This window comes from Bufo bufo, chromosome 4, assembly GCF_905171765.1.
Source record: "Bufo bufo chromosome 4, aBufBuf1.1, whole genome shotgun sequence".
In the NCBI taxonomy this organism is placed as follows: Eukaryota; Metazoa; Chordata; class Amphibia; order Anura; family Bufonidae; genus Bufo; species Bufo bufo.
Window position 1 is genome coordinate 536,074,119 of NC_053392.1, and position 20,718 is coordinate 536,094,836.

The following is a 20,718-nucleotide window of genomic DNA, read 5'->3' on the forward strand; positions in this document are numbered from 1 at the left end:
ATCAGAAACAGAGCAGAGCTCTGACGGATTCAGCACTACAACAAGCAGCTAGGCAAAGGACTCACATACGCTCTAGAAGTAAAATGGTAGAACGTTTTTAATGGAGACCACTTTGCTTAATTTTGCATGCAGGAACCGAATAAACAATAGAGAAAATTATTAGGAAGGTGTCCAATGATCTGTTGATATTTCATGGATGTGTGTCAGTGATCCTGGCCCATCTGTCCAAAGTGGTAAAATCTGATAGCATAATGTAACGCCCAGTATGATCTTTGCTATGGGTTCCCCTTTGTTCTGTATATGCCATTGGAACTCAGTTGCTAGACATAACACAGTATTCTATGTAAGGCTCCATTGACTTTAATGACCACATGTTTAGGATATTGTTAGAGATTTCAAGTGGTGAATGAGTTAGGCAGTGGTGGAGGTGGTCTCAGGGTCCACAGATCACCTACAAGGCTCATACATCTGTGAAGCCATTATCCTGCTACCATTGATGAAGCCTTAAAAAGTTGTCCAGTATTCATATCAGATCGGCGGGGATCCAACACCCTGCAACCCCACTGATCAGCCATGTATTTTGGATGGAGCTGGTTACTGAAGTGCTGCTCCCATTTACTTAACTGCACCCTACATAACGGAGGGAGCTGTGTAGTTTATGCAGCTACTCCTGAATAGCCGATCAAGAAATCTGACATTGATGGCCTCTCCAGAGGATAAGCCATCAGTATCAAGATACTGGAAAATCCCTTTAAGAGGATATTTGGGGACATTTTTTAATTATTGCATTTTACTTATCTTGGACTAAAAATCAATTTCCAGTTGGTCTTTATTAAAATATTCAACAGCTTGGTTTTTTACGGCCTTCAGTTTCACTGCATCTGTAGACTTCCTTATTTTGCTCTGACAGCTTGATCTGTAGCCCTTTTCTCTGCAGTCCTAACATCTCATAAACAATCATTTAAGCTATATTTGCTTAAATTAATTTAGCTTAATTGAGTGCCTATGAACTGTCAGGGAACTAGAGGTAAGGGCTACAGCTCGTGACATAAGAACAGTGTTCAGTGATAAGCAGAAAGATCAGTCTGTAGAGTCAGTGAAACCTGTTGGCTATAGAGCACAAACTCTTAAAGATTTTTGTTAATAAACACCAACTGGATATATGATTGCAGTAGAATGCAGTAATAAAAAAAAATGCCTCCAAAGGTGTCAATAGCCTCTCAACCATTAATTTCTGAAGTTCTTCCCAGAGATGTATCTGTCTTGCAGAATATTTTCCCCGACTTTACTGTGAAGTGCACCCAGAACTCAGTAAGGGGGGGGTTCTCATTGGCATTATGGAATTCCGTTATAGGTTCTGTTATAACAGAGTTATAATGGACTATAATAAAATTGTAGGACGGAATGCAAAACGGAAGCCTTTAAGAGGGGACACATAACGGTTCCATTTGGTTCCGTTAGACATGACGGAAAATAATAATCCTGTCCACAGGACTATGTTGTCCGTCATGTATAACAGAACCAAACAGAAACGTTGTGTCATGTGTGAGGACGGAGCAAAACGGAATGCCTCTTAAAGGCGTCCTAAAATTCCATTATATTCCGTTATAACTCTGTTATAACGGAACCTATCATGGAATTCCATCATGCCAATGAGAACCCGCTCTAAGATTGGGTATTAGGACAGTACTTTGGTTCAGCATTTCTTAACTAAATAGTTTTTTATGTCTTAAAGGGAGAGTGGGCCACACACACAGATATACATGATACCTTTTTTCCATTCTCTCGTGGCTGCAATGTTCCAAAAATGAAGTTTAAACCATATGCAAATGACTTGATGACAGACTTCCTTTAAGGCCCCTTTACACTGCCGAACATTGAGTAGATTATCACTAATAAGTGTTTGTACGAACATTCGTTAGCGATGATCTGCGGGTATAAAACTGCCACAGATTACCCGATGAACAAGCTAAATGCTTGTTCATTGAGTAATTAGATCTTTCCATACTGTGGAGGAGATCGCAGCAGTCTCCTTCACTGATGAGAAGGCGATTGTTGGGAAGGAACGCTATCTTTTCGACAATCATCTGCTCAGTTGTTGTCACGACCATGGTTATGGTCGTGACTTCTGGATCCACATGCAGTTGCCTGCGGTTTGGTTTTATTGTCAACCACATGGTGAGGGCTGCTGTTATGTTGCCTCACATGTGGTTGCCGCTGGCAACATGTTTGTACTTGGCAGTATAGCAGCCTGAGCTGTTGCTAGGCAGCTTGCTGTCAAGTGCATGCGGTTACACCTGGTTCGGTGTGTTTGTGTGTATGTCTGCACTTTCCATGTTTGGTGTGCACGGGGTTGTTTGTGTGTTCACTTCCCCTTTAAGTTGCTGTCTTCCCTTGTCTGGTGTGAGAAGGGTTAATTCCCTTCCTAGACTGTGAGCACTGGGTGTGTCTGTGTGGGTGTGGCTACTTGGGCCTATATAGCCTCTGCTGAGAGCAGTAGTCAGAGGGGTACTTCAGCCATGGTCTGCTGGAGTCATCCTCCTACCTTATACCATCTGCCAGTGAGGGTCACCTTTGTGATCATAGGAAATGTTACGTGATGTTTAGTCGATGTTGTTTTCCTTCTGTTTTTTAATGCAGCTATGGATCTGGGTTCCTGTCTGTATGTGTGTTGGCTGTGTCCTTTTAAGTATGGTGTGGACGTCAGCGTGTCAGCACAGGGATCCAGTCAACAAGGCTGTGGCAGGTAGGTGGAACTAGTGCAGTTCACCTGCCATATCCATAGGGCTGTTTTTGTATCCCTTTTCCTTGCAGCTTGGCCAGTGAGACTCCTGTTCCTCCGTGTCCAGGAGGAACGGGCTGTCTACCCAGTTCCTAGCTCAGGGATCGGCGGAGGGTCAGTAGGGATCCGAGGTTCCTGAGCATGAGCCCTCCTACCATCAAGGTCGGCTCATGCAGCTAGGAGTCAGGGTCAGATTAGGGAAGCTCTAGGAGGTGACCTGCTCCCTATTTCTGTTGCCCTGGCCGAGCAGCCACTAACATCTTCTGGCATCGCACGGCTGAGGATTTCCCCCATCCTCAGCCGTGACAGTTGTGCAGTGTAAATGATTTCTATGCTGCTATAGGATTTCTGTCCTGCTTTGCCGTAATTTTTTTCAGCAATCCATGCCTGACCACTGGGGATAGCCTGCTGTTGTGAAATATAATGACAACCTTTCTGGTCGTTATTACATAAACCTCTACAGCCCTATAATTGTGCTTGACAGAAGAAATCCACACTCCTCCAGCATTTCACATATGTTCTCCTCATTGATACTTAAAGGCTATGTATACCTTCGGAGGCTATTTTATTTTTTATTTTTTGATTGCATGTTTTTTTTAATTGGACTTTATTAAAAATATTGAGCTGTTCTGTCACAAAGGGTTAACAGTTTTTCTAGCTGTGTGACTAGTACTTTCACTTTTACTTTGTGCTGGTCATCTATTAACCCTAATCTCTAAACTACTAAGAGTTATAAACACTTATTTAAGCCACATTTTTATCAGTAAGATAAGAACTGAGCTATAATGAGTGTTTATAATGTCAGAGAGCAGAGATAAGGAGTCCGTCTGCTCCTGGTCTGACGAAAAAGACAGAAAATCCAAAGGGTGCTACTACAGTGTGTCAGCTCTGTACAGAAAAAAGGACTTCATATTTTTAATAAATAAATCCTAACTTAACCAGACCTATATACGAGCACACCTGAAATTAATCTAAACCTACAATGAAGGTGTTATAGCCCGCATCAAAATGAGTACACCAAAAAGTTAAATAAAATTTCTTTTATTAACTCAATTAAAACAAGTGTACAGCGACCTCACAATAGGCCGCACATAAAGCCCGGTATCATAAACCACACAGTAGTGGATCCAGCATCATGGCTTCTTTCTGTTCTTAGTGGAGCCATGAGAGCTGTGATGGATCTGTTTTGAGGTCTCAGCGTTCCAGTATGTCTGTCACTGCTCTGTTCTGGTACTCTGTCACTGGAAATATCTGCCCCTAGTGGCATACCTACCATGAGGCTGACCACACAGCTGGTGTGGGGCCCTAGGAAAGGGAAAGGTCCAGCTTTGAACTGCTTTTCATGTTGCCAACATAGGTGGGAACCACCACTACCAGGTGAACCCAGTGCAAACAGATTATTTTACAGCTTCTTTTTAAATCAATGGTAACTGTGTACATTTCTGTGTACTGAGCTCCCACTAGTGGTGGCTACAGGCAGACAGTTTTATGCTGTCTGAAGATAAGCAGGAGATTTATCATTGTATTTATGCCCGATTTTTGGTGTAAATACATTAATAAATGTGGTGTTCAGAATGAACTCCATATTTATGAAGCACCTGTTCCACTTTTTCTAGCCTAGAAGCCAGATAAAGTGGGTGAGGCAGAGGGCAACTTTTTTGTTTTATTACAATTTTTTGTTTCATTTTTTTTAGACATCTAGGGCTTTGCATTTAGCATTGCCTGTGAATGTTTGACTCATGCATACCGGTAAACTGGTTGGGGTGGGTGGGGTCCATACTAAGTGATCTGTTCACACACATCTGGTCCAAATGTTGCAGTACTGGCGATGTCAGTTATGTTTCAGGAGTTCTTTTAGATTAACTGTGAGGTCATGATTTCCTTACAACGTTTCTTCTGTCTGTCCTTTTATCACAGACCATTGCACTGATCGTTCTTTCTGTCTCTCTTTTACTTTGCTATCTCTCTTGGGAACGTAGAGCAAAGATGCTGGAATCAGGACCTTGGTTATGTTGGATGAGCAAGGAGGTAAGTTCCTTGAAGAACGCTCTTAATATTTTCCAACATTATTTGACATGTAATGGCCTATGATGTCATGAGATATAGAAATAAAGATAGATCCTGTCTACTACCAAACTGTACTTTCTGACTGAGCGTTGGCCGTTATGTTACTCAAAGATCTTCTTGGTCTCCTTTATATACGTTCTATTCAATGGTTCAAACTAAACTACAGTACATGATTTCCAGAGTTAAATGTCAAATATCTAATGAAAGTCTATGGATTTCCACTGTAAGGTTGAATACAGCCAAACCTTCCTAAGAGGCAATACTTACCTAGAGCATTTCTATACGTTTAAGATTGACGGGTCATACTCATCCAAAGATAGTGGGCAGAGATCTGTAGATCATCGTGATGACCATATAGGTGGGGATACCCTTTAAATCATTTTTAATCTGTCACAAGAAACATAGAATCCAAAGATTGACGTCAGATAAAGAGCGCATGTTCCTTCTGATTTGCTTTTACATGGTTTCCTTTTTATGTTTTATCTTAGGGTAGATATACAGGTTTATAATTCACTTGCTCTAGATTTTCCAAAAGCCACATCTAGAAGGCATGGGCTATCAAGCAGCTCTGGTTTATTGTAGTAAAAGGGCTGGCCAAAGCTGGTTTGTTCCTATGCACTGCCCCCGCCGGCACCAGACTATAAGTATATAAAGTATAGTACACGTATAAATGATGGGCCATTAAATCACTCCAAAAATTATGCAGGTGCCAACAAGACCACGCAGATCACCTACAGTACAGACCAAAAGTTTGGACACACCTTCTCATTCAAAGAGTTTTCTTTATTTTCATGACTATGAAGGCATCAAAACTATGAATTAACACATGTGGAATTATATACATAACAAACAAGTGTGAAACAACTGAAAATATGTCATATTCTAGGTTCTTCAAAGTAGCCACCTTTTGCTTTGATTACTGCTTTGCACACTCTTGGCATTCTCTTGATGAGCTTTAAGAGGTAGTCCCCTGAAATGGTTTTCACTTCACAGGTGTACCCTGTCAGGTTTAATAAGTGGGATTTCTTGCCTTATAAATGGGGTTGGGACCATCAGTTGCGTTGAGGAGAAGTCAGGTGGATACACAGCTGATAGTCCTACGGAATAGACTGTTAGAATTTGTATTATGGCAAGAAAAAAGCAGCTAAGTAAAGAAAAACGAGTGGCCATCATTACTTTACGAAATGAAGGTCTGTCAGTCAGCCGAAAAATTGGGAAAACTTTGAAAGTAAGGGCTATTTGACCATGAAGGAGAGTGATGGGGTGCTGCGCCAGATAACCTGGCTTCCACAGTCACCGGACCTGAACCCAATCGAGATGGTTTGGGGTGAGCTGGACCGCAGAGTGAAGGCAAAAGGGCTAACAAGTGCTAAGCATCTCTGGGAACTCCTTCAAGACTGTTGGAAGACCATTTCAGGGGACTACCTCTTGAAGCTCATCAAGAGAATGCCAAGAGTGTGCAAAGCAGTAATCAAAGCAAAAGGTGGCTACTTTGAAGAACCTAGAATATGACATAATTTCAGTTGTTTCACACTTGTTTGTTATGTATATAATTCCACATGTGTTAATTCATAGTTTTGATGCCTTCATAGTCATGAAAATAAAGAAAACTCTTTGAATGAGAAGGTGTGTCCAAACTTTTGGTCTCTACTGTATGTCACAAAACCAGAACACTCTGCAACCACATATAGAAATGTATCAAAATGATCTTTATTGGTTTATAAAAATACAGCTTAAAAAAGAAATACAAGCATTGGCACTCCAGAACCACAGAGGGGGTGTCGCTATGGGTCCACTATGCTGTCACATGAAATGTTTAGTAAAGGGTGAAAATATGCACAGAGAGTGACAAGTACCATATGGTATTCCCTGAAAAAAGTTTTAAAGCAGAACAATATAAATAAAGCAAGTATAATACAGACCCAGATCGGCACCTGCAAAAAGAAATACACACCTTGACACGTGTTCAGCTTCCTCAGGGGAGGCATACAGGTTCTGTATGGGATCCTGCGGCACATATGCCCACAGATGTTACAGTTGGGCCTGTAGATCCTGCACACTCATAGAGTGACGAAACTGGAGACCCAGCTGGTCCCGTAAATCTGGTGACCGGGCAGTCAAGAAAGTGTTGTAATCTAACGGAGGCATTCCTGGGAAATCCTTGCTGCGTGTGGGCAAGCATTATCCTGCTGGAAGCCCTGCCATGACATTGACGTTTTTATGTGGGTGCCTTATCTTTTTGTCAATGAGTGTTTATAGATCAATTGTATACTTGATTGCTACATAATATATATGCCTTCTCCTATAACTTATGAATGCGGGATGTATAGACAGCCCAAAGTGATATTACAAAGCAAAATCAATATTTAATCTTGTGACTAATATATTTGACTAAACGATGATCTCTACCTCTACAAAACTACTACATTGAATTCCCAAAGACACTATACATGCAATAAATGTACACAATATCAATGTATATTTAGAGGGCATCTGTCAGCAGATTTGTACCTATGACACTGGCTGACCTGTTACATGTGCGCTTGGCAGCTGAAGGCATCTGTGTTGGTCCCATGTTCATATGTGCCCGCATTACTGAGAAAAATTATGTTTATTATATGTAAATGAGCCTCTAGGAGCAATGGGGGCGTTGCCGTTACTCCTAGAGGCTCAGCTCCCTATGCAAGTGCTGCACTCTCTGCGCTTTGATTTACAGGGTCAGGCCCTGTCAATCAAACTAGAGAGGACTCGGCAGTTGCAGAAAGAGCAGAGCCTCTAGGAGTAACGGCAACGCCCCCATTGCTCCTAGAGGCTCATTTACATATAATAAACATAATTTTTCTCAGTAATGCGGGCACATATGAACATGGGACCAACACAGATGCCTTCAGCTGCCAAGCGCACATGTAACAGGTCAGCCAGTGTCCTAGGTACAAATCTGCTGACAGATGCCCTCTAAATAAACATTGATATTGTGTACATTTATTTCATGTATAGTGTCTTTGGGAATTCAATGTAGTTTTTCTGTAGAGGTAGAGATCATCGTTTAGTCAAGTATATCAGTATACAAAAAAATGTACCTTCAATAAAAGGATTTTTTATTAAATCCCTAGTACAATTCAAGTTTGTGCAGATGTTTAGTAATTCATTATGTAACTATCTAAAAGTCATCTAAAGTTTAGCTCAATCATCCTGACCATGATTCTAAATAAGTCCTCAGGTAGCTGATGTCTCCACAGTTTCAGGCCCTGTGGATTAAAAGTTCATGTCACTTCAGATTTCTGTGGAGCCCATGATTCACCTAAATGTACTGACAAGTTTCTACTTATCATTAATAAAACCTTTGATTTGCTATTTTCATTTCCTCAGCCTCAATAATACGACAAACCTTAAAGGAATTGTCCAGATTTTTGATGTTGTTGCCACACGCCTGCCAAACAACTGCTGTGATGTAGATCTGGTGCCATTACTACATAGCTCCATCCATTGTGTAGTAGCAGGAGCTGGTTATTGCAGTATTCACTTCAGTAGTTACCAACTCTGTCCCCTACATAATGGACGGAGCTTTGTAGTTCTCGCACCAGAGCTACAATGAAACAGCTGATCGTTGGAGGTGTAAGGTGTCATACCTGCGCCAATCTTATATTGATGGCATATCCTGAGGAAATACCATCTATATCAACAACCCCTTGAAATGATCAGTCTAATGCTCCCCATACACTTTAGATAGCTGTTAGCCAAACACTCATTCAACCAACAGGTGTTTTTACTAACTACCCCCCCACCCCACAGACACATAAACACTCAGCTTGGCCAACTGCCCAATCCTTCGTTCCATCAACATCTGCCATTGGGGAGAGTTGGTTCACCCCTACACATTAGATGTTCACCCTGTCCTGTCCAAAATCAGCAGGTCGTCCAACACATGTATATGGCCACCTTGACAGTGATCACCTATATTTTGTATGACTACTTTACCATCAACTCCTAATATTACAAATGACTGTTCAAGGTATCCTATAAATGTTTATCCTATAAGTACTAGTTTCCCTACTGTAAATGAGGCAGGTGCCCATCAAAGGAACTACAGTATATAGTTTTGTATCTGTCATGACCGTACCGTTGCCTTTGAAAAATATAAGGATTATTATGATGTGTTCCACTGCAGTGCCTAACCTTACTTTCTCCAACTTTTTGTCTTTCCCTCTGATTTTGTGTTATTCGTCTGCAGGTATAACCCTGGACATATAGACAATTATATAATTCCATTTAGTTCATCTAGTGGTAGTATAATAGTGTATAAATCATCATCCTATCGTCAGATTAGCTCCAGGATGACTTGGGGAACTTTCTTTAGGACAAGTAACCTTGTATGTTCTACTATATTTAGTCAAGTGATTCAACCCTGGTAATGTCTACAAGACTAGTAGGTCATGTGGCTACATCTTTGGGGACTGGTCAGAGAACCCCATTTTTGATTGAAATTTTGTTTCTTAGAACAAAGCCAGGTCCTGGTGAAGTCATAATATGGACTCTTACATTATTATGACCTTCTGAAATAGGCCTTAGAGCTCATCCAGACCAGTTATGTTTACGTCTGTAGAACAGATAGCACAAGGATCGAACGCTGGTAGTCAATGGTCCAATGGGTCAATGGGCCAATTTCATTGGTCCATACAGAAAGAAAGCTGAATTTAGATCTGATTTTTGTGCGAGACTCGTTCAAGTGTGAATTGGTGCACAATAAAAAAACGGACAACACACGGATACCGTCCACGTGCGGTCTGTTTAAAAATAAAACATCCATTTTTTGCAGCCGGTACATGGAGGAGTTTTAGCTCTCTTGTCTGAAAGGTCCCTCAGTGTTCCAAAGTGTACAGACCTGCCCCGGTTAGTATGCTGTAAGAGAGGCAAGAAGTAACTTTAGGTAAAACATATAATTTATGTCAAAATGCACTGTAAGGCAGATAGTTAATTAGGATTCTTATTAAATATATTAATTATAACTTGTCAGCATAAACATAGTAATGATCCCATTTCTAATATTATATCGCTTCATTTGCCTTGCTTATGCTCCAGTAACTGCCCATCTAATTTATGGCTTTCATTATCTCACCTGCCAAACAATGCTGTCATATGACACATGTAAAAAATATTAATGCGGGAAGCAACGATTTGTTAGGAAAATGAGAACCGTAAAACGTAGCTTACTGCTCTCCGATTTGTTCATGTCTTTCTACTGGAAAAAAAAAATCTGAGAATGCAAAGGCTGAAACGTGAGGGGAGATCACTTGTGCTAAGTGTAGGCTCCTTAACGTGTACTTAAGGTCTTTCATAGCTGAGCAGGGATGTAAGACAATTCTTGTAGAGAGAGATCAGGGCAGCAGATATGAGGAACCTTTAGTTAACAGTGTTCTCCAAGACTGGGAATCTCTTTTCATATGGACAGGCAGGGTGCAGAGGTAAAAAAAAGACTAACCTGTCATTGACTTTCTGGTTTCTGCTTCTCTTTTTCTTCTCCTTCCTTGTTTTCCTTCCTTTCTTCTTCCTTCTCCTCCGCTTCTGGTCCTTGCTGGACTGAAAGTGTCAAGTGCCATCTACACGCATGTCACTGCTGCTGGCCAAGGAACGGTAAGGAACCACTGCCACCACTGAGACCATTGATTGAACAACAGTGGTTACAAACATGTGGACTGCAAGCCACAGCTTTGGTCCAGCAAAAACAGAAGTGGAGGAGAAGGGCACTAGAACAAGGACATCAGTGACAGGTGAGTCTTTTTTTTTTCATACCTCCATCCCATATAAAAAGTGGTTTCCAGTCTGTAATAAAACTCATATAATACTAACTTAAATGTGGTTGGTTTCCTTGTCCAATAATGGATCAAGATCTGTGGACACCTCTTGTGCTCTTGGCGCTAGCTGTGTGGGGGTTTTAAAGAGGCAAAGCAGGGAATAACTAATACTATAGTCAAAAAACATGACAAAAATATATTAACCTTTATATTAAAAGCTCATAAAACCTACCTCATAGTGCCCAAATATCAGTGACATACAGTCTCCACACACTGTCTCTAAATTGTCTAAGCCAGTGCAACTGGCAGTAGCAGTGCATGCCATGCATCATTCTAAAGGTATGGTGGAGGCATCTAGATGGTGGAGATGGGATGACCTTTAGGCTTTTGCAGCTCCTATATAGCAGCGTTGTTTAGAACTTTATAAAACTATCTTTCAGCTAATATAATAATGCTTGTCAATGAGCCAGTGTCTACAAGTACAATACTTTGGGTGACTGGATTAATATACCACAAGTGCTACCCTACAGCCCACCCGGCCGTCAGATAAGGAAGCTTTTACCTTTTCAAGGGTTAGATTATGGAGTTAGGTGCACCTGCTGCTCAGGACATGGTTAGACACTGATGGATATAGTGCTTGCAGTATTCTCCATTTAATAACATATTAACAATGTAGATCAATAATGAATACGGTACATTAATTACAGATTTAGCCCTTTTTTTCATTTTGAGATTTTGGAACACAAAATTTTTGCCTACGACCTTCTGAGAGGTAAATCCAGTACTGATCCTTCCTATGCACGCCAGACATAGGTTGTGAATCTGAAGAGTGTATGATTTATCCACTGGACCTGCTTAATCATTGGATTGCTCCTCCATAAAAATGATTTAAAAAAATTATAATAATGAAAATAAAAAAAATAATAAAGTACATAAAAAAAAAAAATATTATATATATATATATATATATACGGTGTATATATATATATATATATATACATACACACACACACTGTATATATGTGCATGTGTGTATATATACATATTTTTTTCTTTTTATTATATTTTTATATATATATATATATATATATATACTGTATATAGGTTGACATATAGGTAGTTCTTTAATATACATAATAATATATTGTACATACGTAAAGAGGAGTGCATCCCATAGCAAAGATCAAACTGGGCTCCCATTATGGAGCTTGTTTTTTCCACCAAGCACAGACGGACCTGTTGTTTGTTTCCCCTTTTTACATTTTTTCATGATTCCCGCATTCTCTTTAAAGGGAGAGTACACTTTAGAGTACACTTTACTAAAATGCTTAGATCAGTGCATTACATTCATGGTGTACACAAGTCTCTTTTTGACCCTGTTATTGACAGTTCAGAGCTTTGTTTTACCTACCTTCTTATAGGTGAGTACATTCAGATCCTGAGCTGGAATGCACAGCCATTAGGAAGATCCAACGGCAAACTGAATTATTCACATGGAAATAAAATCAGCCGCCAGGCTGAGAAATCTTACATCTGCAGAAGCCCAGCTCCCACCATCAATAAGTAATGCATCTTATAACAAAGTCATACAGATAGCTGTTACACGTCCCATGGATTATCCAGAGATGGATAAAATATTGCAGCCTCTGAATGTAATTGAGGGTTGATCAATACAAGTAAAAGCCCATTATGCAGCTTCCGTTCTAATGAATAATTCACCTTTCCAGGGAGGTAACAGGCTTGTCCTGTATGTTTCAAAAACATATCGCAAAATCTACAAGAATCTACATAATATAGCTAATGAATATAAAATTACAACCATAAAGCAAATGGCCACCATGCTGCATTCCTCTATTATTCCTAATAGAAGTCTATGAATGAATTCCCAGCTGTCTGCAATAAAGGTCGGTCTGAGTGTTACCAGTCGGGGTGTGTGTCCATGCACTGTCTGACACTATCCAATTGGTGCTGCCAGTGTCAGACTGTGGGGAGAAACTGGTAACACCCAGATGGACCTGCTGCTAATTCATTCTTAAAGTTCTAGAAGGAATAACGGAAGAATGGCAAAACATAGAGTTATAAGAATAGGTTCTTTCAAAATTGTTAGGGAATGCAAGTAGTTACTGAAACAGACATGTCCGGAGAGATTACACATCCTCTTTAAAGAGGACCTTTCACCGATCCTGACATTGTGAACGAAGTATCATGACATATACAGCGGCGCCCAGGGATCTCACTGCACTTACTATTATCCCTGGGCGCAGCTCCGTTCTCCCCTCCGGTATGTTCGGGGACTTGGTTATAGTAGGCGGAGTCTGCCCTTGTTCTGCGGGCGTCTCCTTCTCCTACGCTGTAGCGCTGGCCAATCGCAGCGCAGAGCTCACAGCCTGGGAGGTTTTTTCTCCCAGGCTGTGAGCTCTGCGCTGCGATTGGCCAGCGCTACAGCCTAGGAGAAGGAGACGCCCGCAGAACAAGGGCAGACTCCGCCTACTATAACCAGGTCCCCGAACATACCCGAGGACATAACGGGAGAACGGAGCGGCGCCCAGGGATAATAGTAAGTGCAGTGAGATCCCTGGGCGCCGCTGTATATGTCATGATACTTAGTTCACAATGTCAGGATCGGTGGAAGGTCCTCTTTAAACTGTGCGCAGCAAGTTCTCAAGCGCCCTCTAGTGGCAGCTACTGGCAGCCAGAATCTTATCTTTTCATGACTATTCAAGGAATTTGAGGCATTCAGACTTCTATAAATATATATTAAGAAATGAATCAGAAGATTACATTCATTTTAGCCTACGTCAGCGCTTTTGTTTTCAATCTGCCTTGATAGTTAATGATCATTAGCGCGTTAACATGAATAATTAACCATGTAATATACAAAAAACCTCGTCCTTGGAGGTTAAGGTAATAAAACATGAGCCACAAATGTAGCTGTCATTTAGAGTCATTTGCAACAAGGCTGTAAATTAAGCTCCATCATTAACTGTTTTTTCTTAATGTATAGTATTTGTAATTTATGACATTTTCTGATATTTATGCTTTAGGGGGGACATTTATCAAATTAGATATGTCTGTTTTGTGGTCTAAAAAAGTTCCAACATTTGGTCAAACTTTACAACATTTTGTATTTCTCACCACTTTTCAAAAGTGAGATTAGACCTGGATTATGGCACATTTGCAATGTGAGACTTTTGCAAAAGTCACCAAAAAGTTGCAACTCCACACCAGGCAACCCCCTGGTGTACTTTAACACATATACAGTGGGGGAAATAATTATTTGACCCCTCACTGATTTTGTAAGTTTGTCCAATGACAAAGAAATGAAAAGTCTCAGAACAGTATCATTTCAATGGTAGGTTTATTGTAACAGTGGCAGATAGCACATCAAAAGGAAAATCGAAAAAATAACTTTAAATAAAAGATAGCAACTGATTTGCATTTCATTGAGTGAAATAAGTATTTGAACCCTCTAACAAAAAAAGACTTAATACTTGGTGGAAAAACCCTTGTTTGCAAGCACAGAGGTCAAACGTTTCTTGTAATTGATGACCAAGTTTGCGCACATTTTAGGAGGAATGTTGGTCCACTCCTTTTTGCAGATCATCTCTAAATCCCTAAGGTTTCGAGGCTGTCTCTGTGCAACTCTGAGCTTGAGCTCCCTCCATATGTTTTCGATTGGATTAAGGTCCGGAGACTGACTAGGCCACTCCATGACCTTAATGTGCTTCTTCTTGAGCCACTCCTTTGTTGCCTTTGCTGTATGTTTTGGGTCATTGTCGTGCTGGAACACCCATCCACGACCCATTTTCAGTTTCCTGGCAGAGGGAAGGAGGTTGTCGCTCAGGATTTCACGATACATGGCTCCGTCCATTTTCCCGTTTATGCGAATAAGTTGTCCTGTGCCCTTAGCAAAAAAACACCCCCAAAGCAAAATGTTTCCACCCCCATGCTTGACGGTGGGGACGGTGTTTTGGGGGTCATAGGCAGCATTTTTCTTCCTCCAAACACAGCGAGTTGAGTTAATGCCAAAGAGCTCTATTTTGGTCTCATCAGACCACAGCACCTTCTCCCAGTCACTCTCTGAATCATTCAGGTGTTCATTGGCAAACTTCAGACGGGCCTGCACATGTGCCTTCCTGAGCAGGGGGACCTTGCGAGCCCTGCAGGATTTTAATCCATTGCGGTGTAATGTGTTTCCAATGGTTTTCTTGGTGACTGTGGTCCCTGCTAATTTGAGGTCATTAACTAACTCCTCCCGTGTAGTTCTAGGATGCTTTTTCACCTTTCTCAGAACCATTGACACCCCACGAGGTGAGATCTTGCGTGGAGCCCCAGAGCGAGGTCGATTGATGGTCATTTTGTGCTCCTTCCATTTTCGAACAATCGCACCAACAGTTGTCACCTTCTCTCCCAGCTTCTTGCTAATGGTTTTGTAGCCCATTCCAGCCTTGTGCAGGTCTACAATTTTGTCTCTGACATCCTTGGACAGCTCTTTGGTCTTTCCCATGTTGGAGAGTTTGGAGTCTGCTTGATTGATTGATTCTGTGGACAGGTGTCTTTTATACAGGTGACTAGTTAAGACAGGTGTCCTTAATGAGGGTGACTAATTGAGTAGAAGTGTCTAACCACTCTGTGGGAGCCAGAACTCTTAATGGTTGGTAGGGGTTCAAATACTTATTTCACTCAATGAAATGCAAATCAGTTGCTATCTTTTATTTAAAGTTATTTTTTCGATTTTCCTTTTGATGTGCTATCTGCCACTGTTACAATAAACCTACCATTGAAATGATACTGTTCTGAGACTTTTCATTTCTTTGTCATTGGACAAACTTACAAAATCAGTGAGGGGTCAAATAATTATTTCCCCCACTGTAGGTGTAACCCACATTGCACGCACGCCAAATATATTATGAAGGTGCACCATTTCATTCATTTGGGGCAGGCACACAAAGCAACGACAGACTTAAAACTGACAAAAACACCCGCAAATGATAAATGTCCCCCTAGGTGTTTTGCAGTTGTCTTAATGGCTTTGCTTCTACAGCCAGTGCAGCTTCTTAAAATCAAATATTCTCCAAACCAGCTGATGTCAGGTCGACTTCAACAAGAGCAATCTTCTGTACCGTTCTAATATGGATATAAGCCTCTAGTGTTCCTTTCCCCCTCCCCCAATCGGAGCCCATGAGGCATTGTGAATTCAGCTCCTCATCCAGGAGTTAAAACTAGAATAGGAGCACAGAGGAACTGTACCTGTAGTAACTCATACTGAATATTACTTGGATCTTTTAAGGCCCCATGAACATATGGCCTCCGTGCCCGTGCTGAGGTGCAGACCCATTGACTTGAATGGGTCCAAGATCTGTAACATACGGCAAAAGATAGACTATCTTTTGGAGTGCTGAGGCACGGACCTGGAAGCCCATGGAAGGGCTTCCGAGTGTTTCCGTAGGCTTCTGATCTGTGTCCTATCTTTTGCCGTATGTTGCGGATCGCAGACCCATTCAGCATGGAGTTGATACGGCCCGCGCCGCAACACGCACGGGCACGGAGGCCATACGTTCATGTGAATGGGACCTAAGACTTACATACATATATAGATATACATACACCACTTGACATCAATATTTGATGCTGCTTTGGCTAATAGGAGAATGGACCTTACACTGGGTGTATATTTAGGAGATCCACTTTAACACCCTCAAAGCCATTGAAAGACAATAGAAGCAACAACTTAGAGCTAAGTCTTATTGCCCATTATTAGTGCCATTAATATGGTTCTTAAGAGTCATGTCAAATCTTCCAACAAGAGTGGAGTAATGGCCTCAAAGGGGGCACTAGCTCCATATTTATCCCCAAAGTTTTGGCATAAGATATTCACAGAATTGTGGCCATTTATCTATTTAAAGGGGGTGTCCCATAATGAATGTAAAAAATGAAAATCATCGATCATATAGTCAATGACAACCTCCTTTTAACAATGCTGGATCCAAAGATCTCCCCATTCATTGTTCCAATTGCTCTGCTAGATTTAATGGCTGGCAGCTCAGGGAGCATGATCTTTCTCAGGGAATATGTCCTGTCTGATACATCTGGTGGCAATTGAAGGATGGAACCGAGCATGTGCGTCCACCTTAGGGTTGGACAGATAAATTAGAGAAGGAGCAATCAGCAGGTGGCACTATACAATTCAATTTCATTGAATAACTAGTGCCAAGGGAAAACTCCTGGCAACTCTATATCTATAGAATTAATATTCCTTTACTGAACAGGTAAATCAATGAATGCTAATATATACTAGAGGTATTTCTATTTCTGAGGCTAGGCAACAGCTAAGGCCCCATTTCTGCCCTGTTCTAATCATCTGCATTTTCCAGCTGTTCTAGTTTTGTTAACACCCTATTAAATGGACTTTTCTTCTTTTCTCCTAAAATACAGCTTTCTGGAGACTCAGTTATATAGTATCTAACTTACAAGGAAGTATTGACCCTAGGGCATAGGCGTGCACAGGAGGTATACAAAATTTGCCCAGGCACACTGAAGTGATGCACATTGGAAAAGCAGCAGGGTAGCACATATATAATACATGAAGATTATATAAAAGATCCAAAAAAAAAAATGTTGTGCTACGCCTGATCAAAACTGCTACATCCATCCATCCTGTCTCCAAAGAAAAAAAAAATTCTGGGCACATACCTATAGAGAATGGAATGTGCAAACCTATGCCCGAGTGGTAGCTTTATGTCAAGTTTTCACAAGTTTTCACCTGGATATATTGACTATACTTGTCTATGCATAAAGCTGTAATAATCTAACTGTTGACATGGCTATGAAAAGTCTACAGAATCTCTCTAAAATGGAATTCACTACGGCATAGTCAGTACCTGGCCCTAAAACTTATTTCACTCTCCCATAACACAAGTTAAGAACTTGTTTGTCCATATATGTGCATAATCAGGTACATTCTTACATTTCATATGGAACATATCATATACACCATACTCCATTTATGTCTAGGTCTAGTCAGTTGTCCGCCATGTAATTTATACCTGCTAAGAGAGACAAAGGAAAACGCCTGTAGAATATATCACAAAACCAAGTCATATTCTGACATGCCTCCATGGTAAGGGTTTTTCGTGAATACCTATAGATGCCCTAAAATATCATTTACAGTGGGGAAAATAAGTATTTGATACACTGGTGATTTTGCAAGTTTTCCCACCTACAAAGAATGGAGAGGTCTGTAATTTTTATCATAGGTACACTTCAACTGTGAGAGACAGAATCTAAAAAAAATTCAGAAAATTACGTTGTAGGTTTTTAAAATAATTAATTTGCATTTTATTGCATGAACTAAGTATTTGATCACCTACCAACCAGCAAGAATTCTGGCTCTCACTGACCTGTTAGTATTTCTGCAAGAAGCCCTCCTAATCTGCACTCATTACCTGTATTAATTGCACCTGTTTGAACTCGTTACCTGTATAAAAGACACCTGTCCACACACTCAATCAATTACACTCCAACCTCTCCACCATGGCAGCTTGGTGAGAAGGCAACAACTGTTGGCGCAATTATTCGAAAATGGAAGAAACACAAGATGACTGTCATTGTATTGCCATTGTATTTAACCGTTTCTACCCTGTAGGGACAGCTTGTAGTTAGGTTTGGGAGGGTGCTGCTACAGTATAGTGTGTGTAAGTGTATAATTAGATAGATTTTAGGGTGGAATTGTAATTGTAGACTGTGTTGTGTTTGTGTAGTTAGTATTATTAGAGTGCTGTTAGTGTTGTACCATGTAATGAAGTAAATCCCAGTGAGTGCTTGTGATAGTCTTCAAGGCTTTATTGCATATCACAAGCACTCGCTAGGATTTACTTCATTACGCTGTGGTCCTGTGTCCTCCCCGTGCGGGTGCGCTGTGGGTCCTAGTGCCGGCTATCTTCTGGATTAGTGTTGTAACGTGTGCGTCTATATGTATGTATGTGTATATATATATATATATATATTTATATTTATATAACCATTGATATAAATATATATAGATATAGCGTAAGTAATTGGCTGTAGACGTGTTATTGGTTTAATAAATACTTTATTGTTCTAATACAGCTTATAGTCGTTTGTCGCCGCCATAAGTTAGCACACGCAGTTCAGGAAAGAGTTAGAGTAACAGGTAGAATAAAGAATAAATAGGCGGAGTCGACAATAGACGACTTAACGCCTATTTATTAATATGAATTATTAATATTAACTCAAAATATTAATTATTAATATTCCCTTTAACAAACACACTACGCTGTCATGGATTAAAATCCTGCAGGGCACGTAAGTTCCCCCTGCTCACGCCAGCACATGTCCAGGCCCATTTGAAGTTCACCATTGACCATCTGGATGATCCAGAGGAGCCATGGGAGAAGGTCAAGTGGTCAGATGAGACCAAAATAGAACTTATTGGTATCAACTCCACTTGCTGTGTTTGGAGGAAGAAGGGTGAGTACAACTTCAAGAACACTGTCCCAACCGTGAAGCATGGGGGTGGAAACATCATACTTTGATGGTGCTTTTCTGCAAAGGAGACAGGACGACTGCACCGTATTGAAGGGGGGATGGATGGGGCCATGTATTGTGAGATTTTGGCCAACAACCTCCTTCCCTCAGTAAGAACATTGAAGATGGGTTATGGCTGGGTCTTCCAGCATGACAATGACCCGAAACACACAGCCAGGGCAACTAAGGAGTGGCTCTGTAAGAAGCATTTCAAGGTCCTGGAGTGGCCCATTCTCCAGACCTGAATCCAATCGAAAATCTTTGGAGGGAGCTGAAACTCAATGTAGCCTAGCGACAGCCCCAAAACCTGAAAGATCTGGAGAAGATCTGTGTGGAGGAGTGGGCCAAAATCCCTGCTGCAGTGTGTGCAAACTTGGTCAAGAACTACAGGAAACGTCTGACCTCTGTAATTGCAAACAAAGGTTTATGTACCAAATATTAAGTTCTCTTTTTCTATTGTATCAAATACTTATTTAATGCAATAAGTCTACTTTCACACTTGCGTTTTGGCTTTCCGTTTGTGAGAACCGTTCAGGGCTCTCACAAGCGGTCCAAAACATTCTGAATGTAAAAGGATCTGCTCAGAATGCATCAGTTTGCATCAGTTCAGTCTCCATTCCTTTTGGAGACGGACACCAAAACACTGCTTGCAGCGTTTGGTCTCCGTCTGATGAAACTGAACTACTGGCACAATCTGGCACAATAGAAAACGGATCGGTCCTCCATTGACTTTCAATGGTGTTCAAGACGGATCCATCTTGGCTATGTTAAAGATAATACAAACGGATCCGTTCTGAACGGATGCAGACCGTTGTATTATCTGAACGGATCCGTCCATGACGCGAGTGTGAAAGTACACAGTAGAAAATTAGTCACTAAGATACGTAGCTGTATTTTTGCGCTGCAGATCCTCAATGTGATGTGGGTAAAATCACAGGAACAGACAATTCGTCAAAGTGGGGGACCACGCTGCTATCGACACCTCCTCTCATGATACAAGGTTCATTGGTAACACAGGGAAAGACCTTCAAGCTCCACGCCTAGGAAACTCTCCTCTATCCGACACTCCTGTAGGTAATCAAGGAATCCCAGCCATAATGAAGCACAGACTTCCACCGTATAGTAGAAAAGTTTATTATACTTACAAACAGCTTCTTGTTAAAGGCATATAAAATCATGAAAGTGCACACACACAGGTATCGCCCGACCCGGGTTTGGCATACGCATTTCTTCAGGAGTGTGAAAGTAGCCTAAAATGCAAATTAATTATTTACAAATCATACAATGTGATTTTCTAGATTTTTTTTTTTGATTCTGTCTCACAGTTGAAGTGTACCTACGGGAAAAAAAATTACAGACCTCTCCATTCTTTGTAGGTGGGAAAACTTGCAAAATCACCAGTGTATCAAATACTTATTTTCCCCACTGTTTATATATTAATAGCCTTTCTGTTTCCCACAAAGAATAAGGCAAGATGTTACTGAAGATACAAGTTATCACCAACTGCAAATTATGTATCTATTCGAATAA

General features: G+C 40.8%; 1 protein-coding gene across 1 annotated transcript in view; it reads left to right on the forward strand.

Annotated features, from left to right (window-relative positions):
* Positions 1-20,718, forward strand: part of SNAP25 (synaptosome associated protein 25) — a 153,200-nt gene that overhangs the window by 97,291 nt on the left and 35,191 nt on the right. The window contains exon 4 of the mRNA XM_040429889.1: positions 4,762-4,810. Coding sequence (XP_040285823.1) covers positions 4,762-4,810 — 49 coding nt within the window. The remainder of the gene's footprint in view (positions 1-4,761; positions 4,811-20,718) is intronic.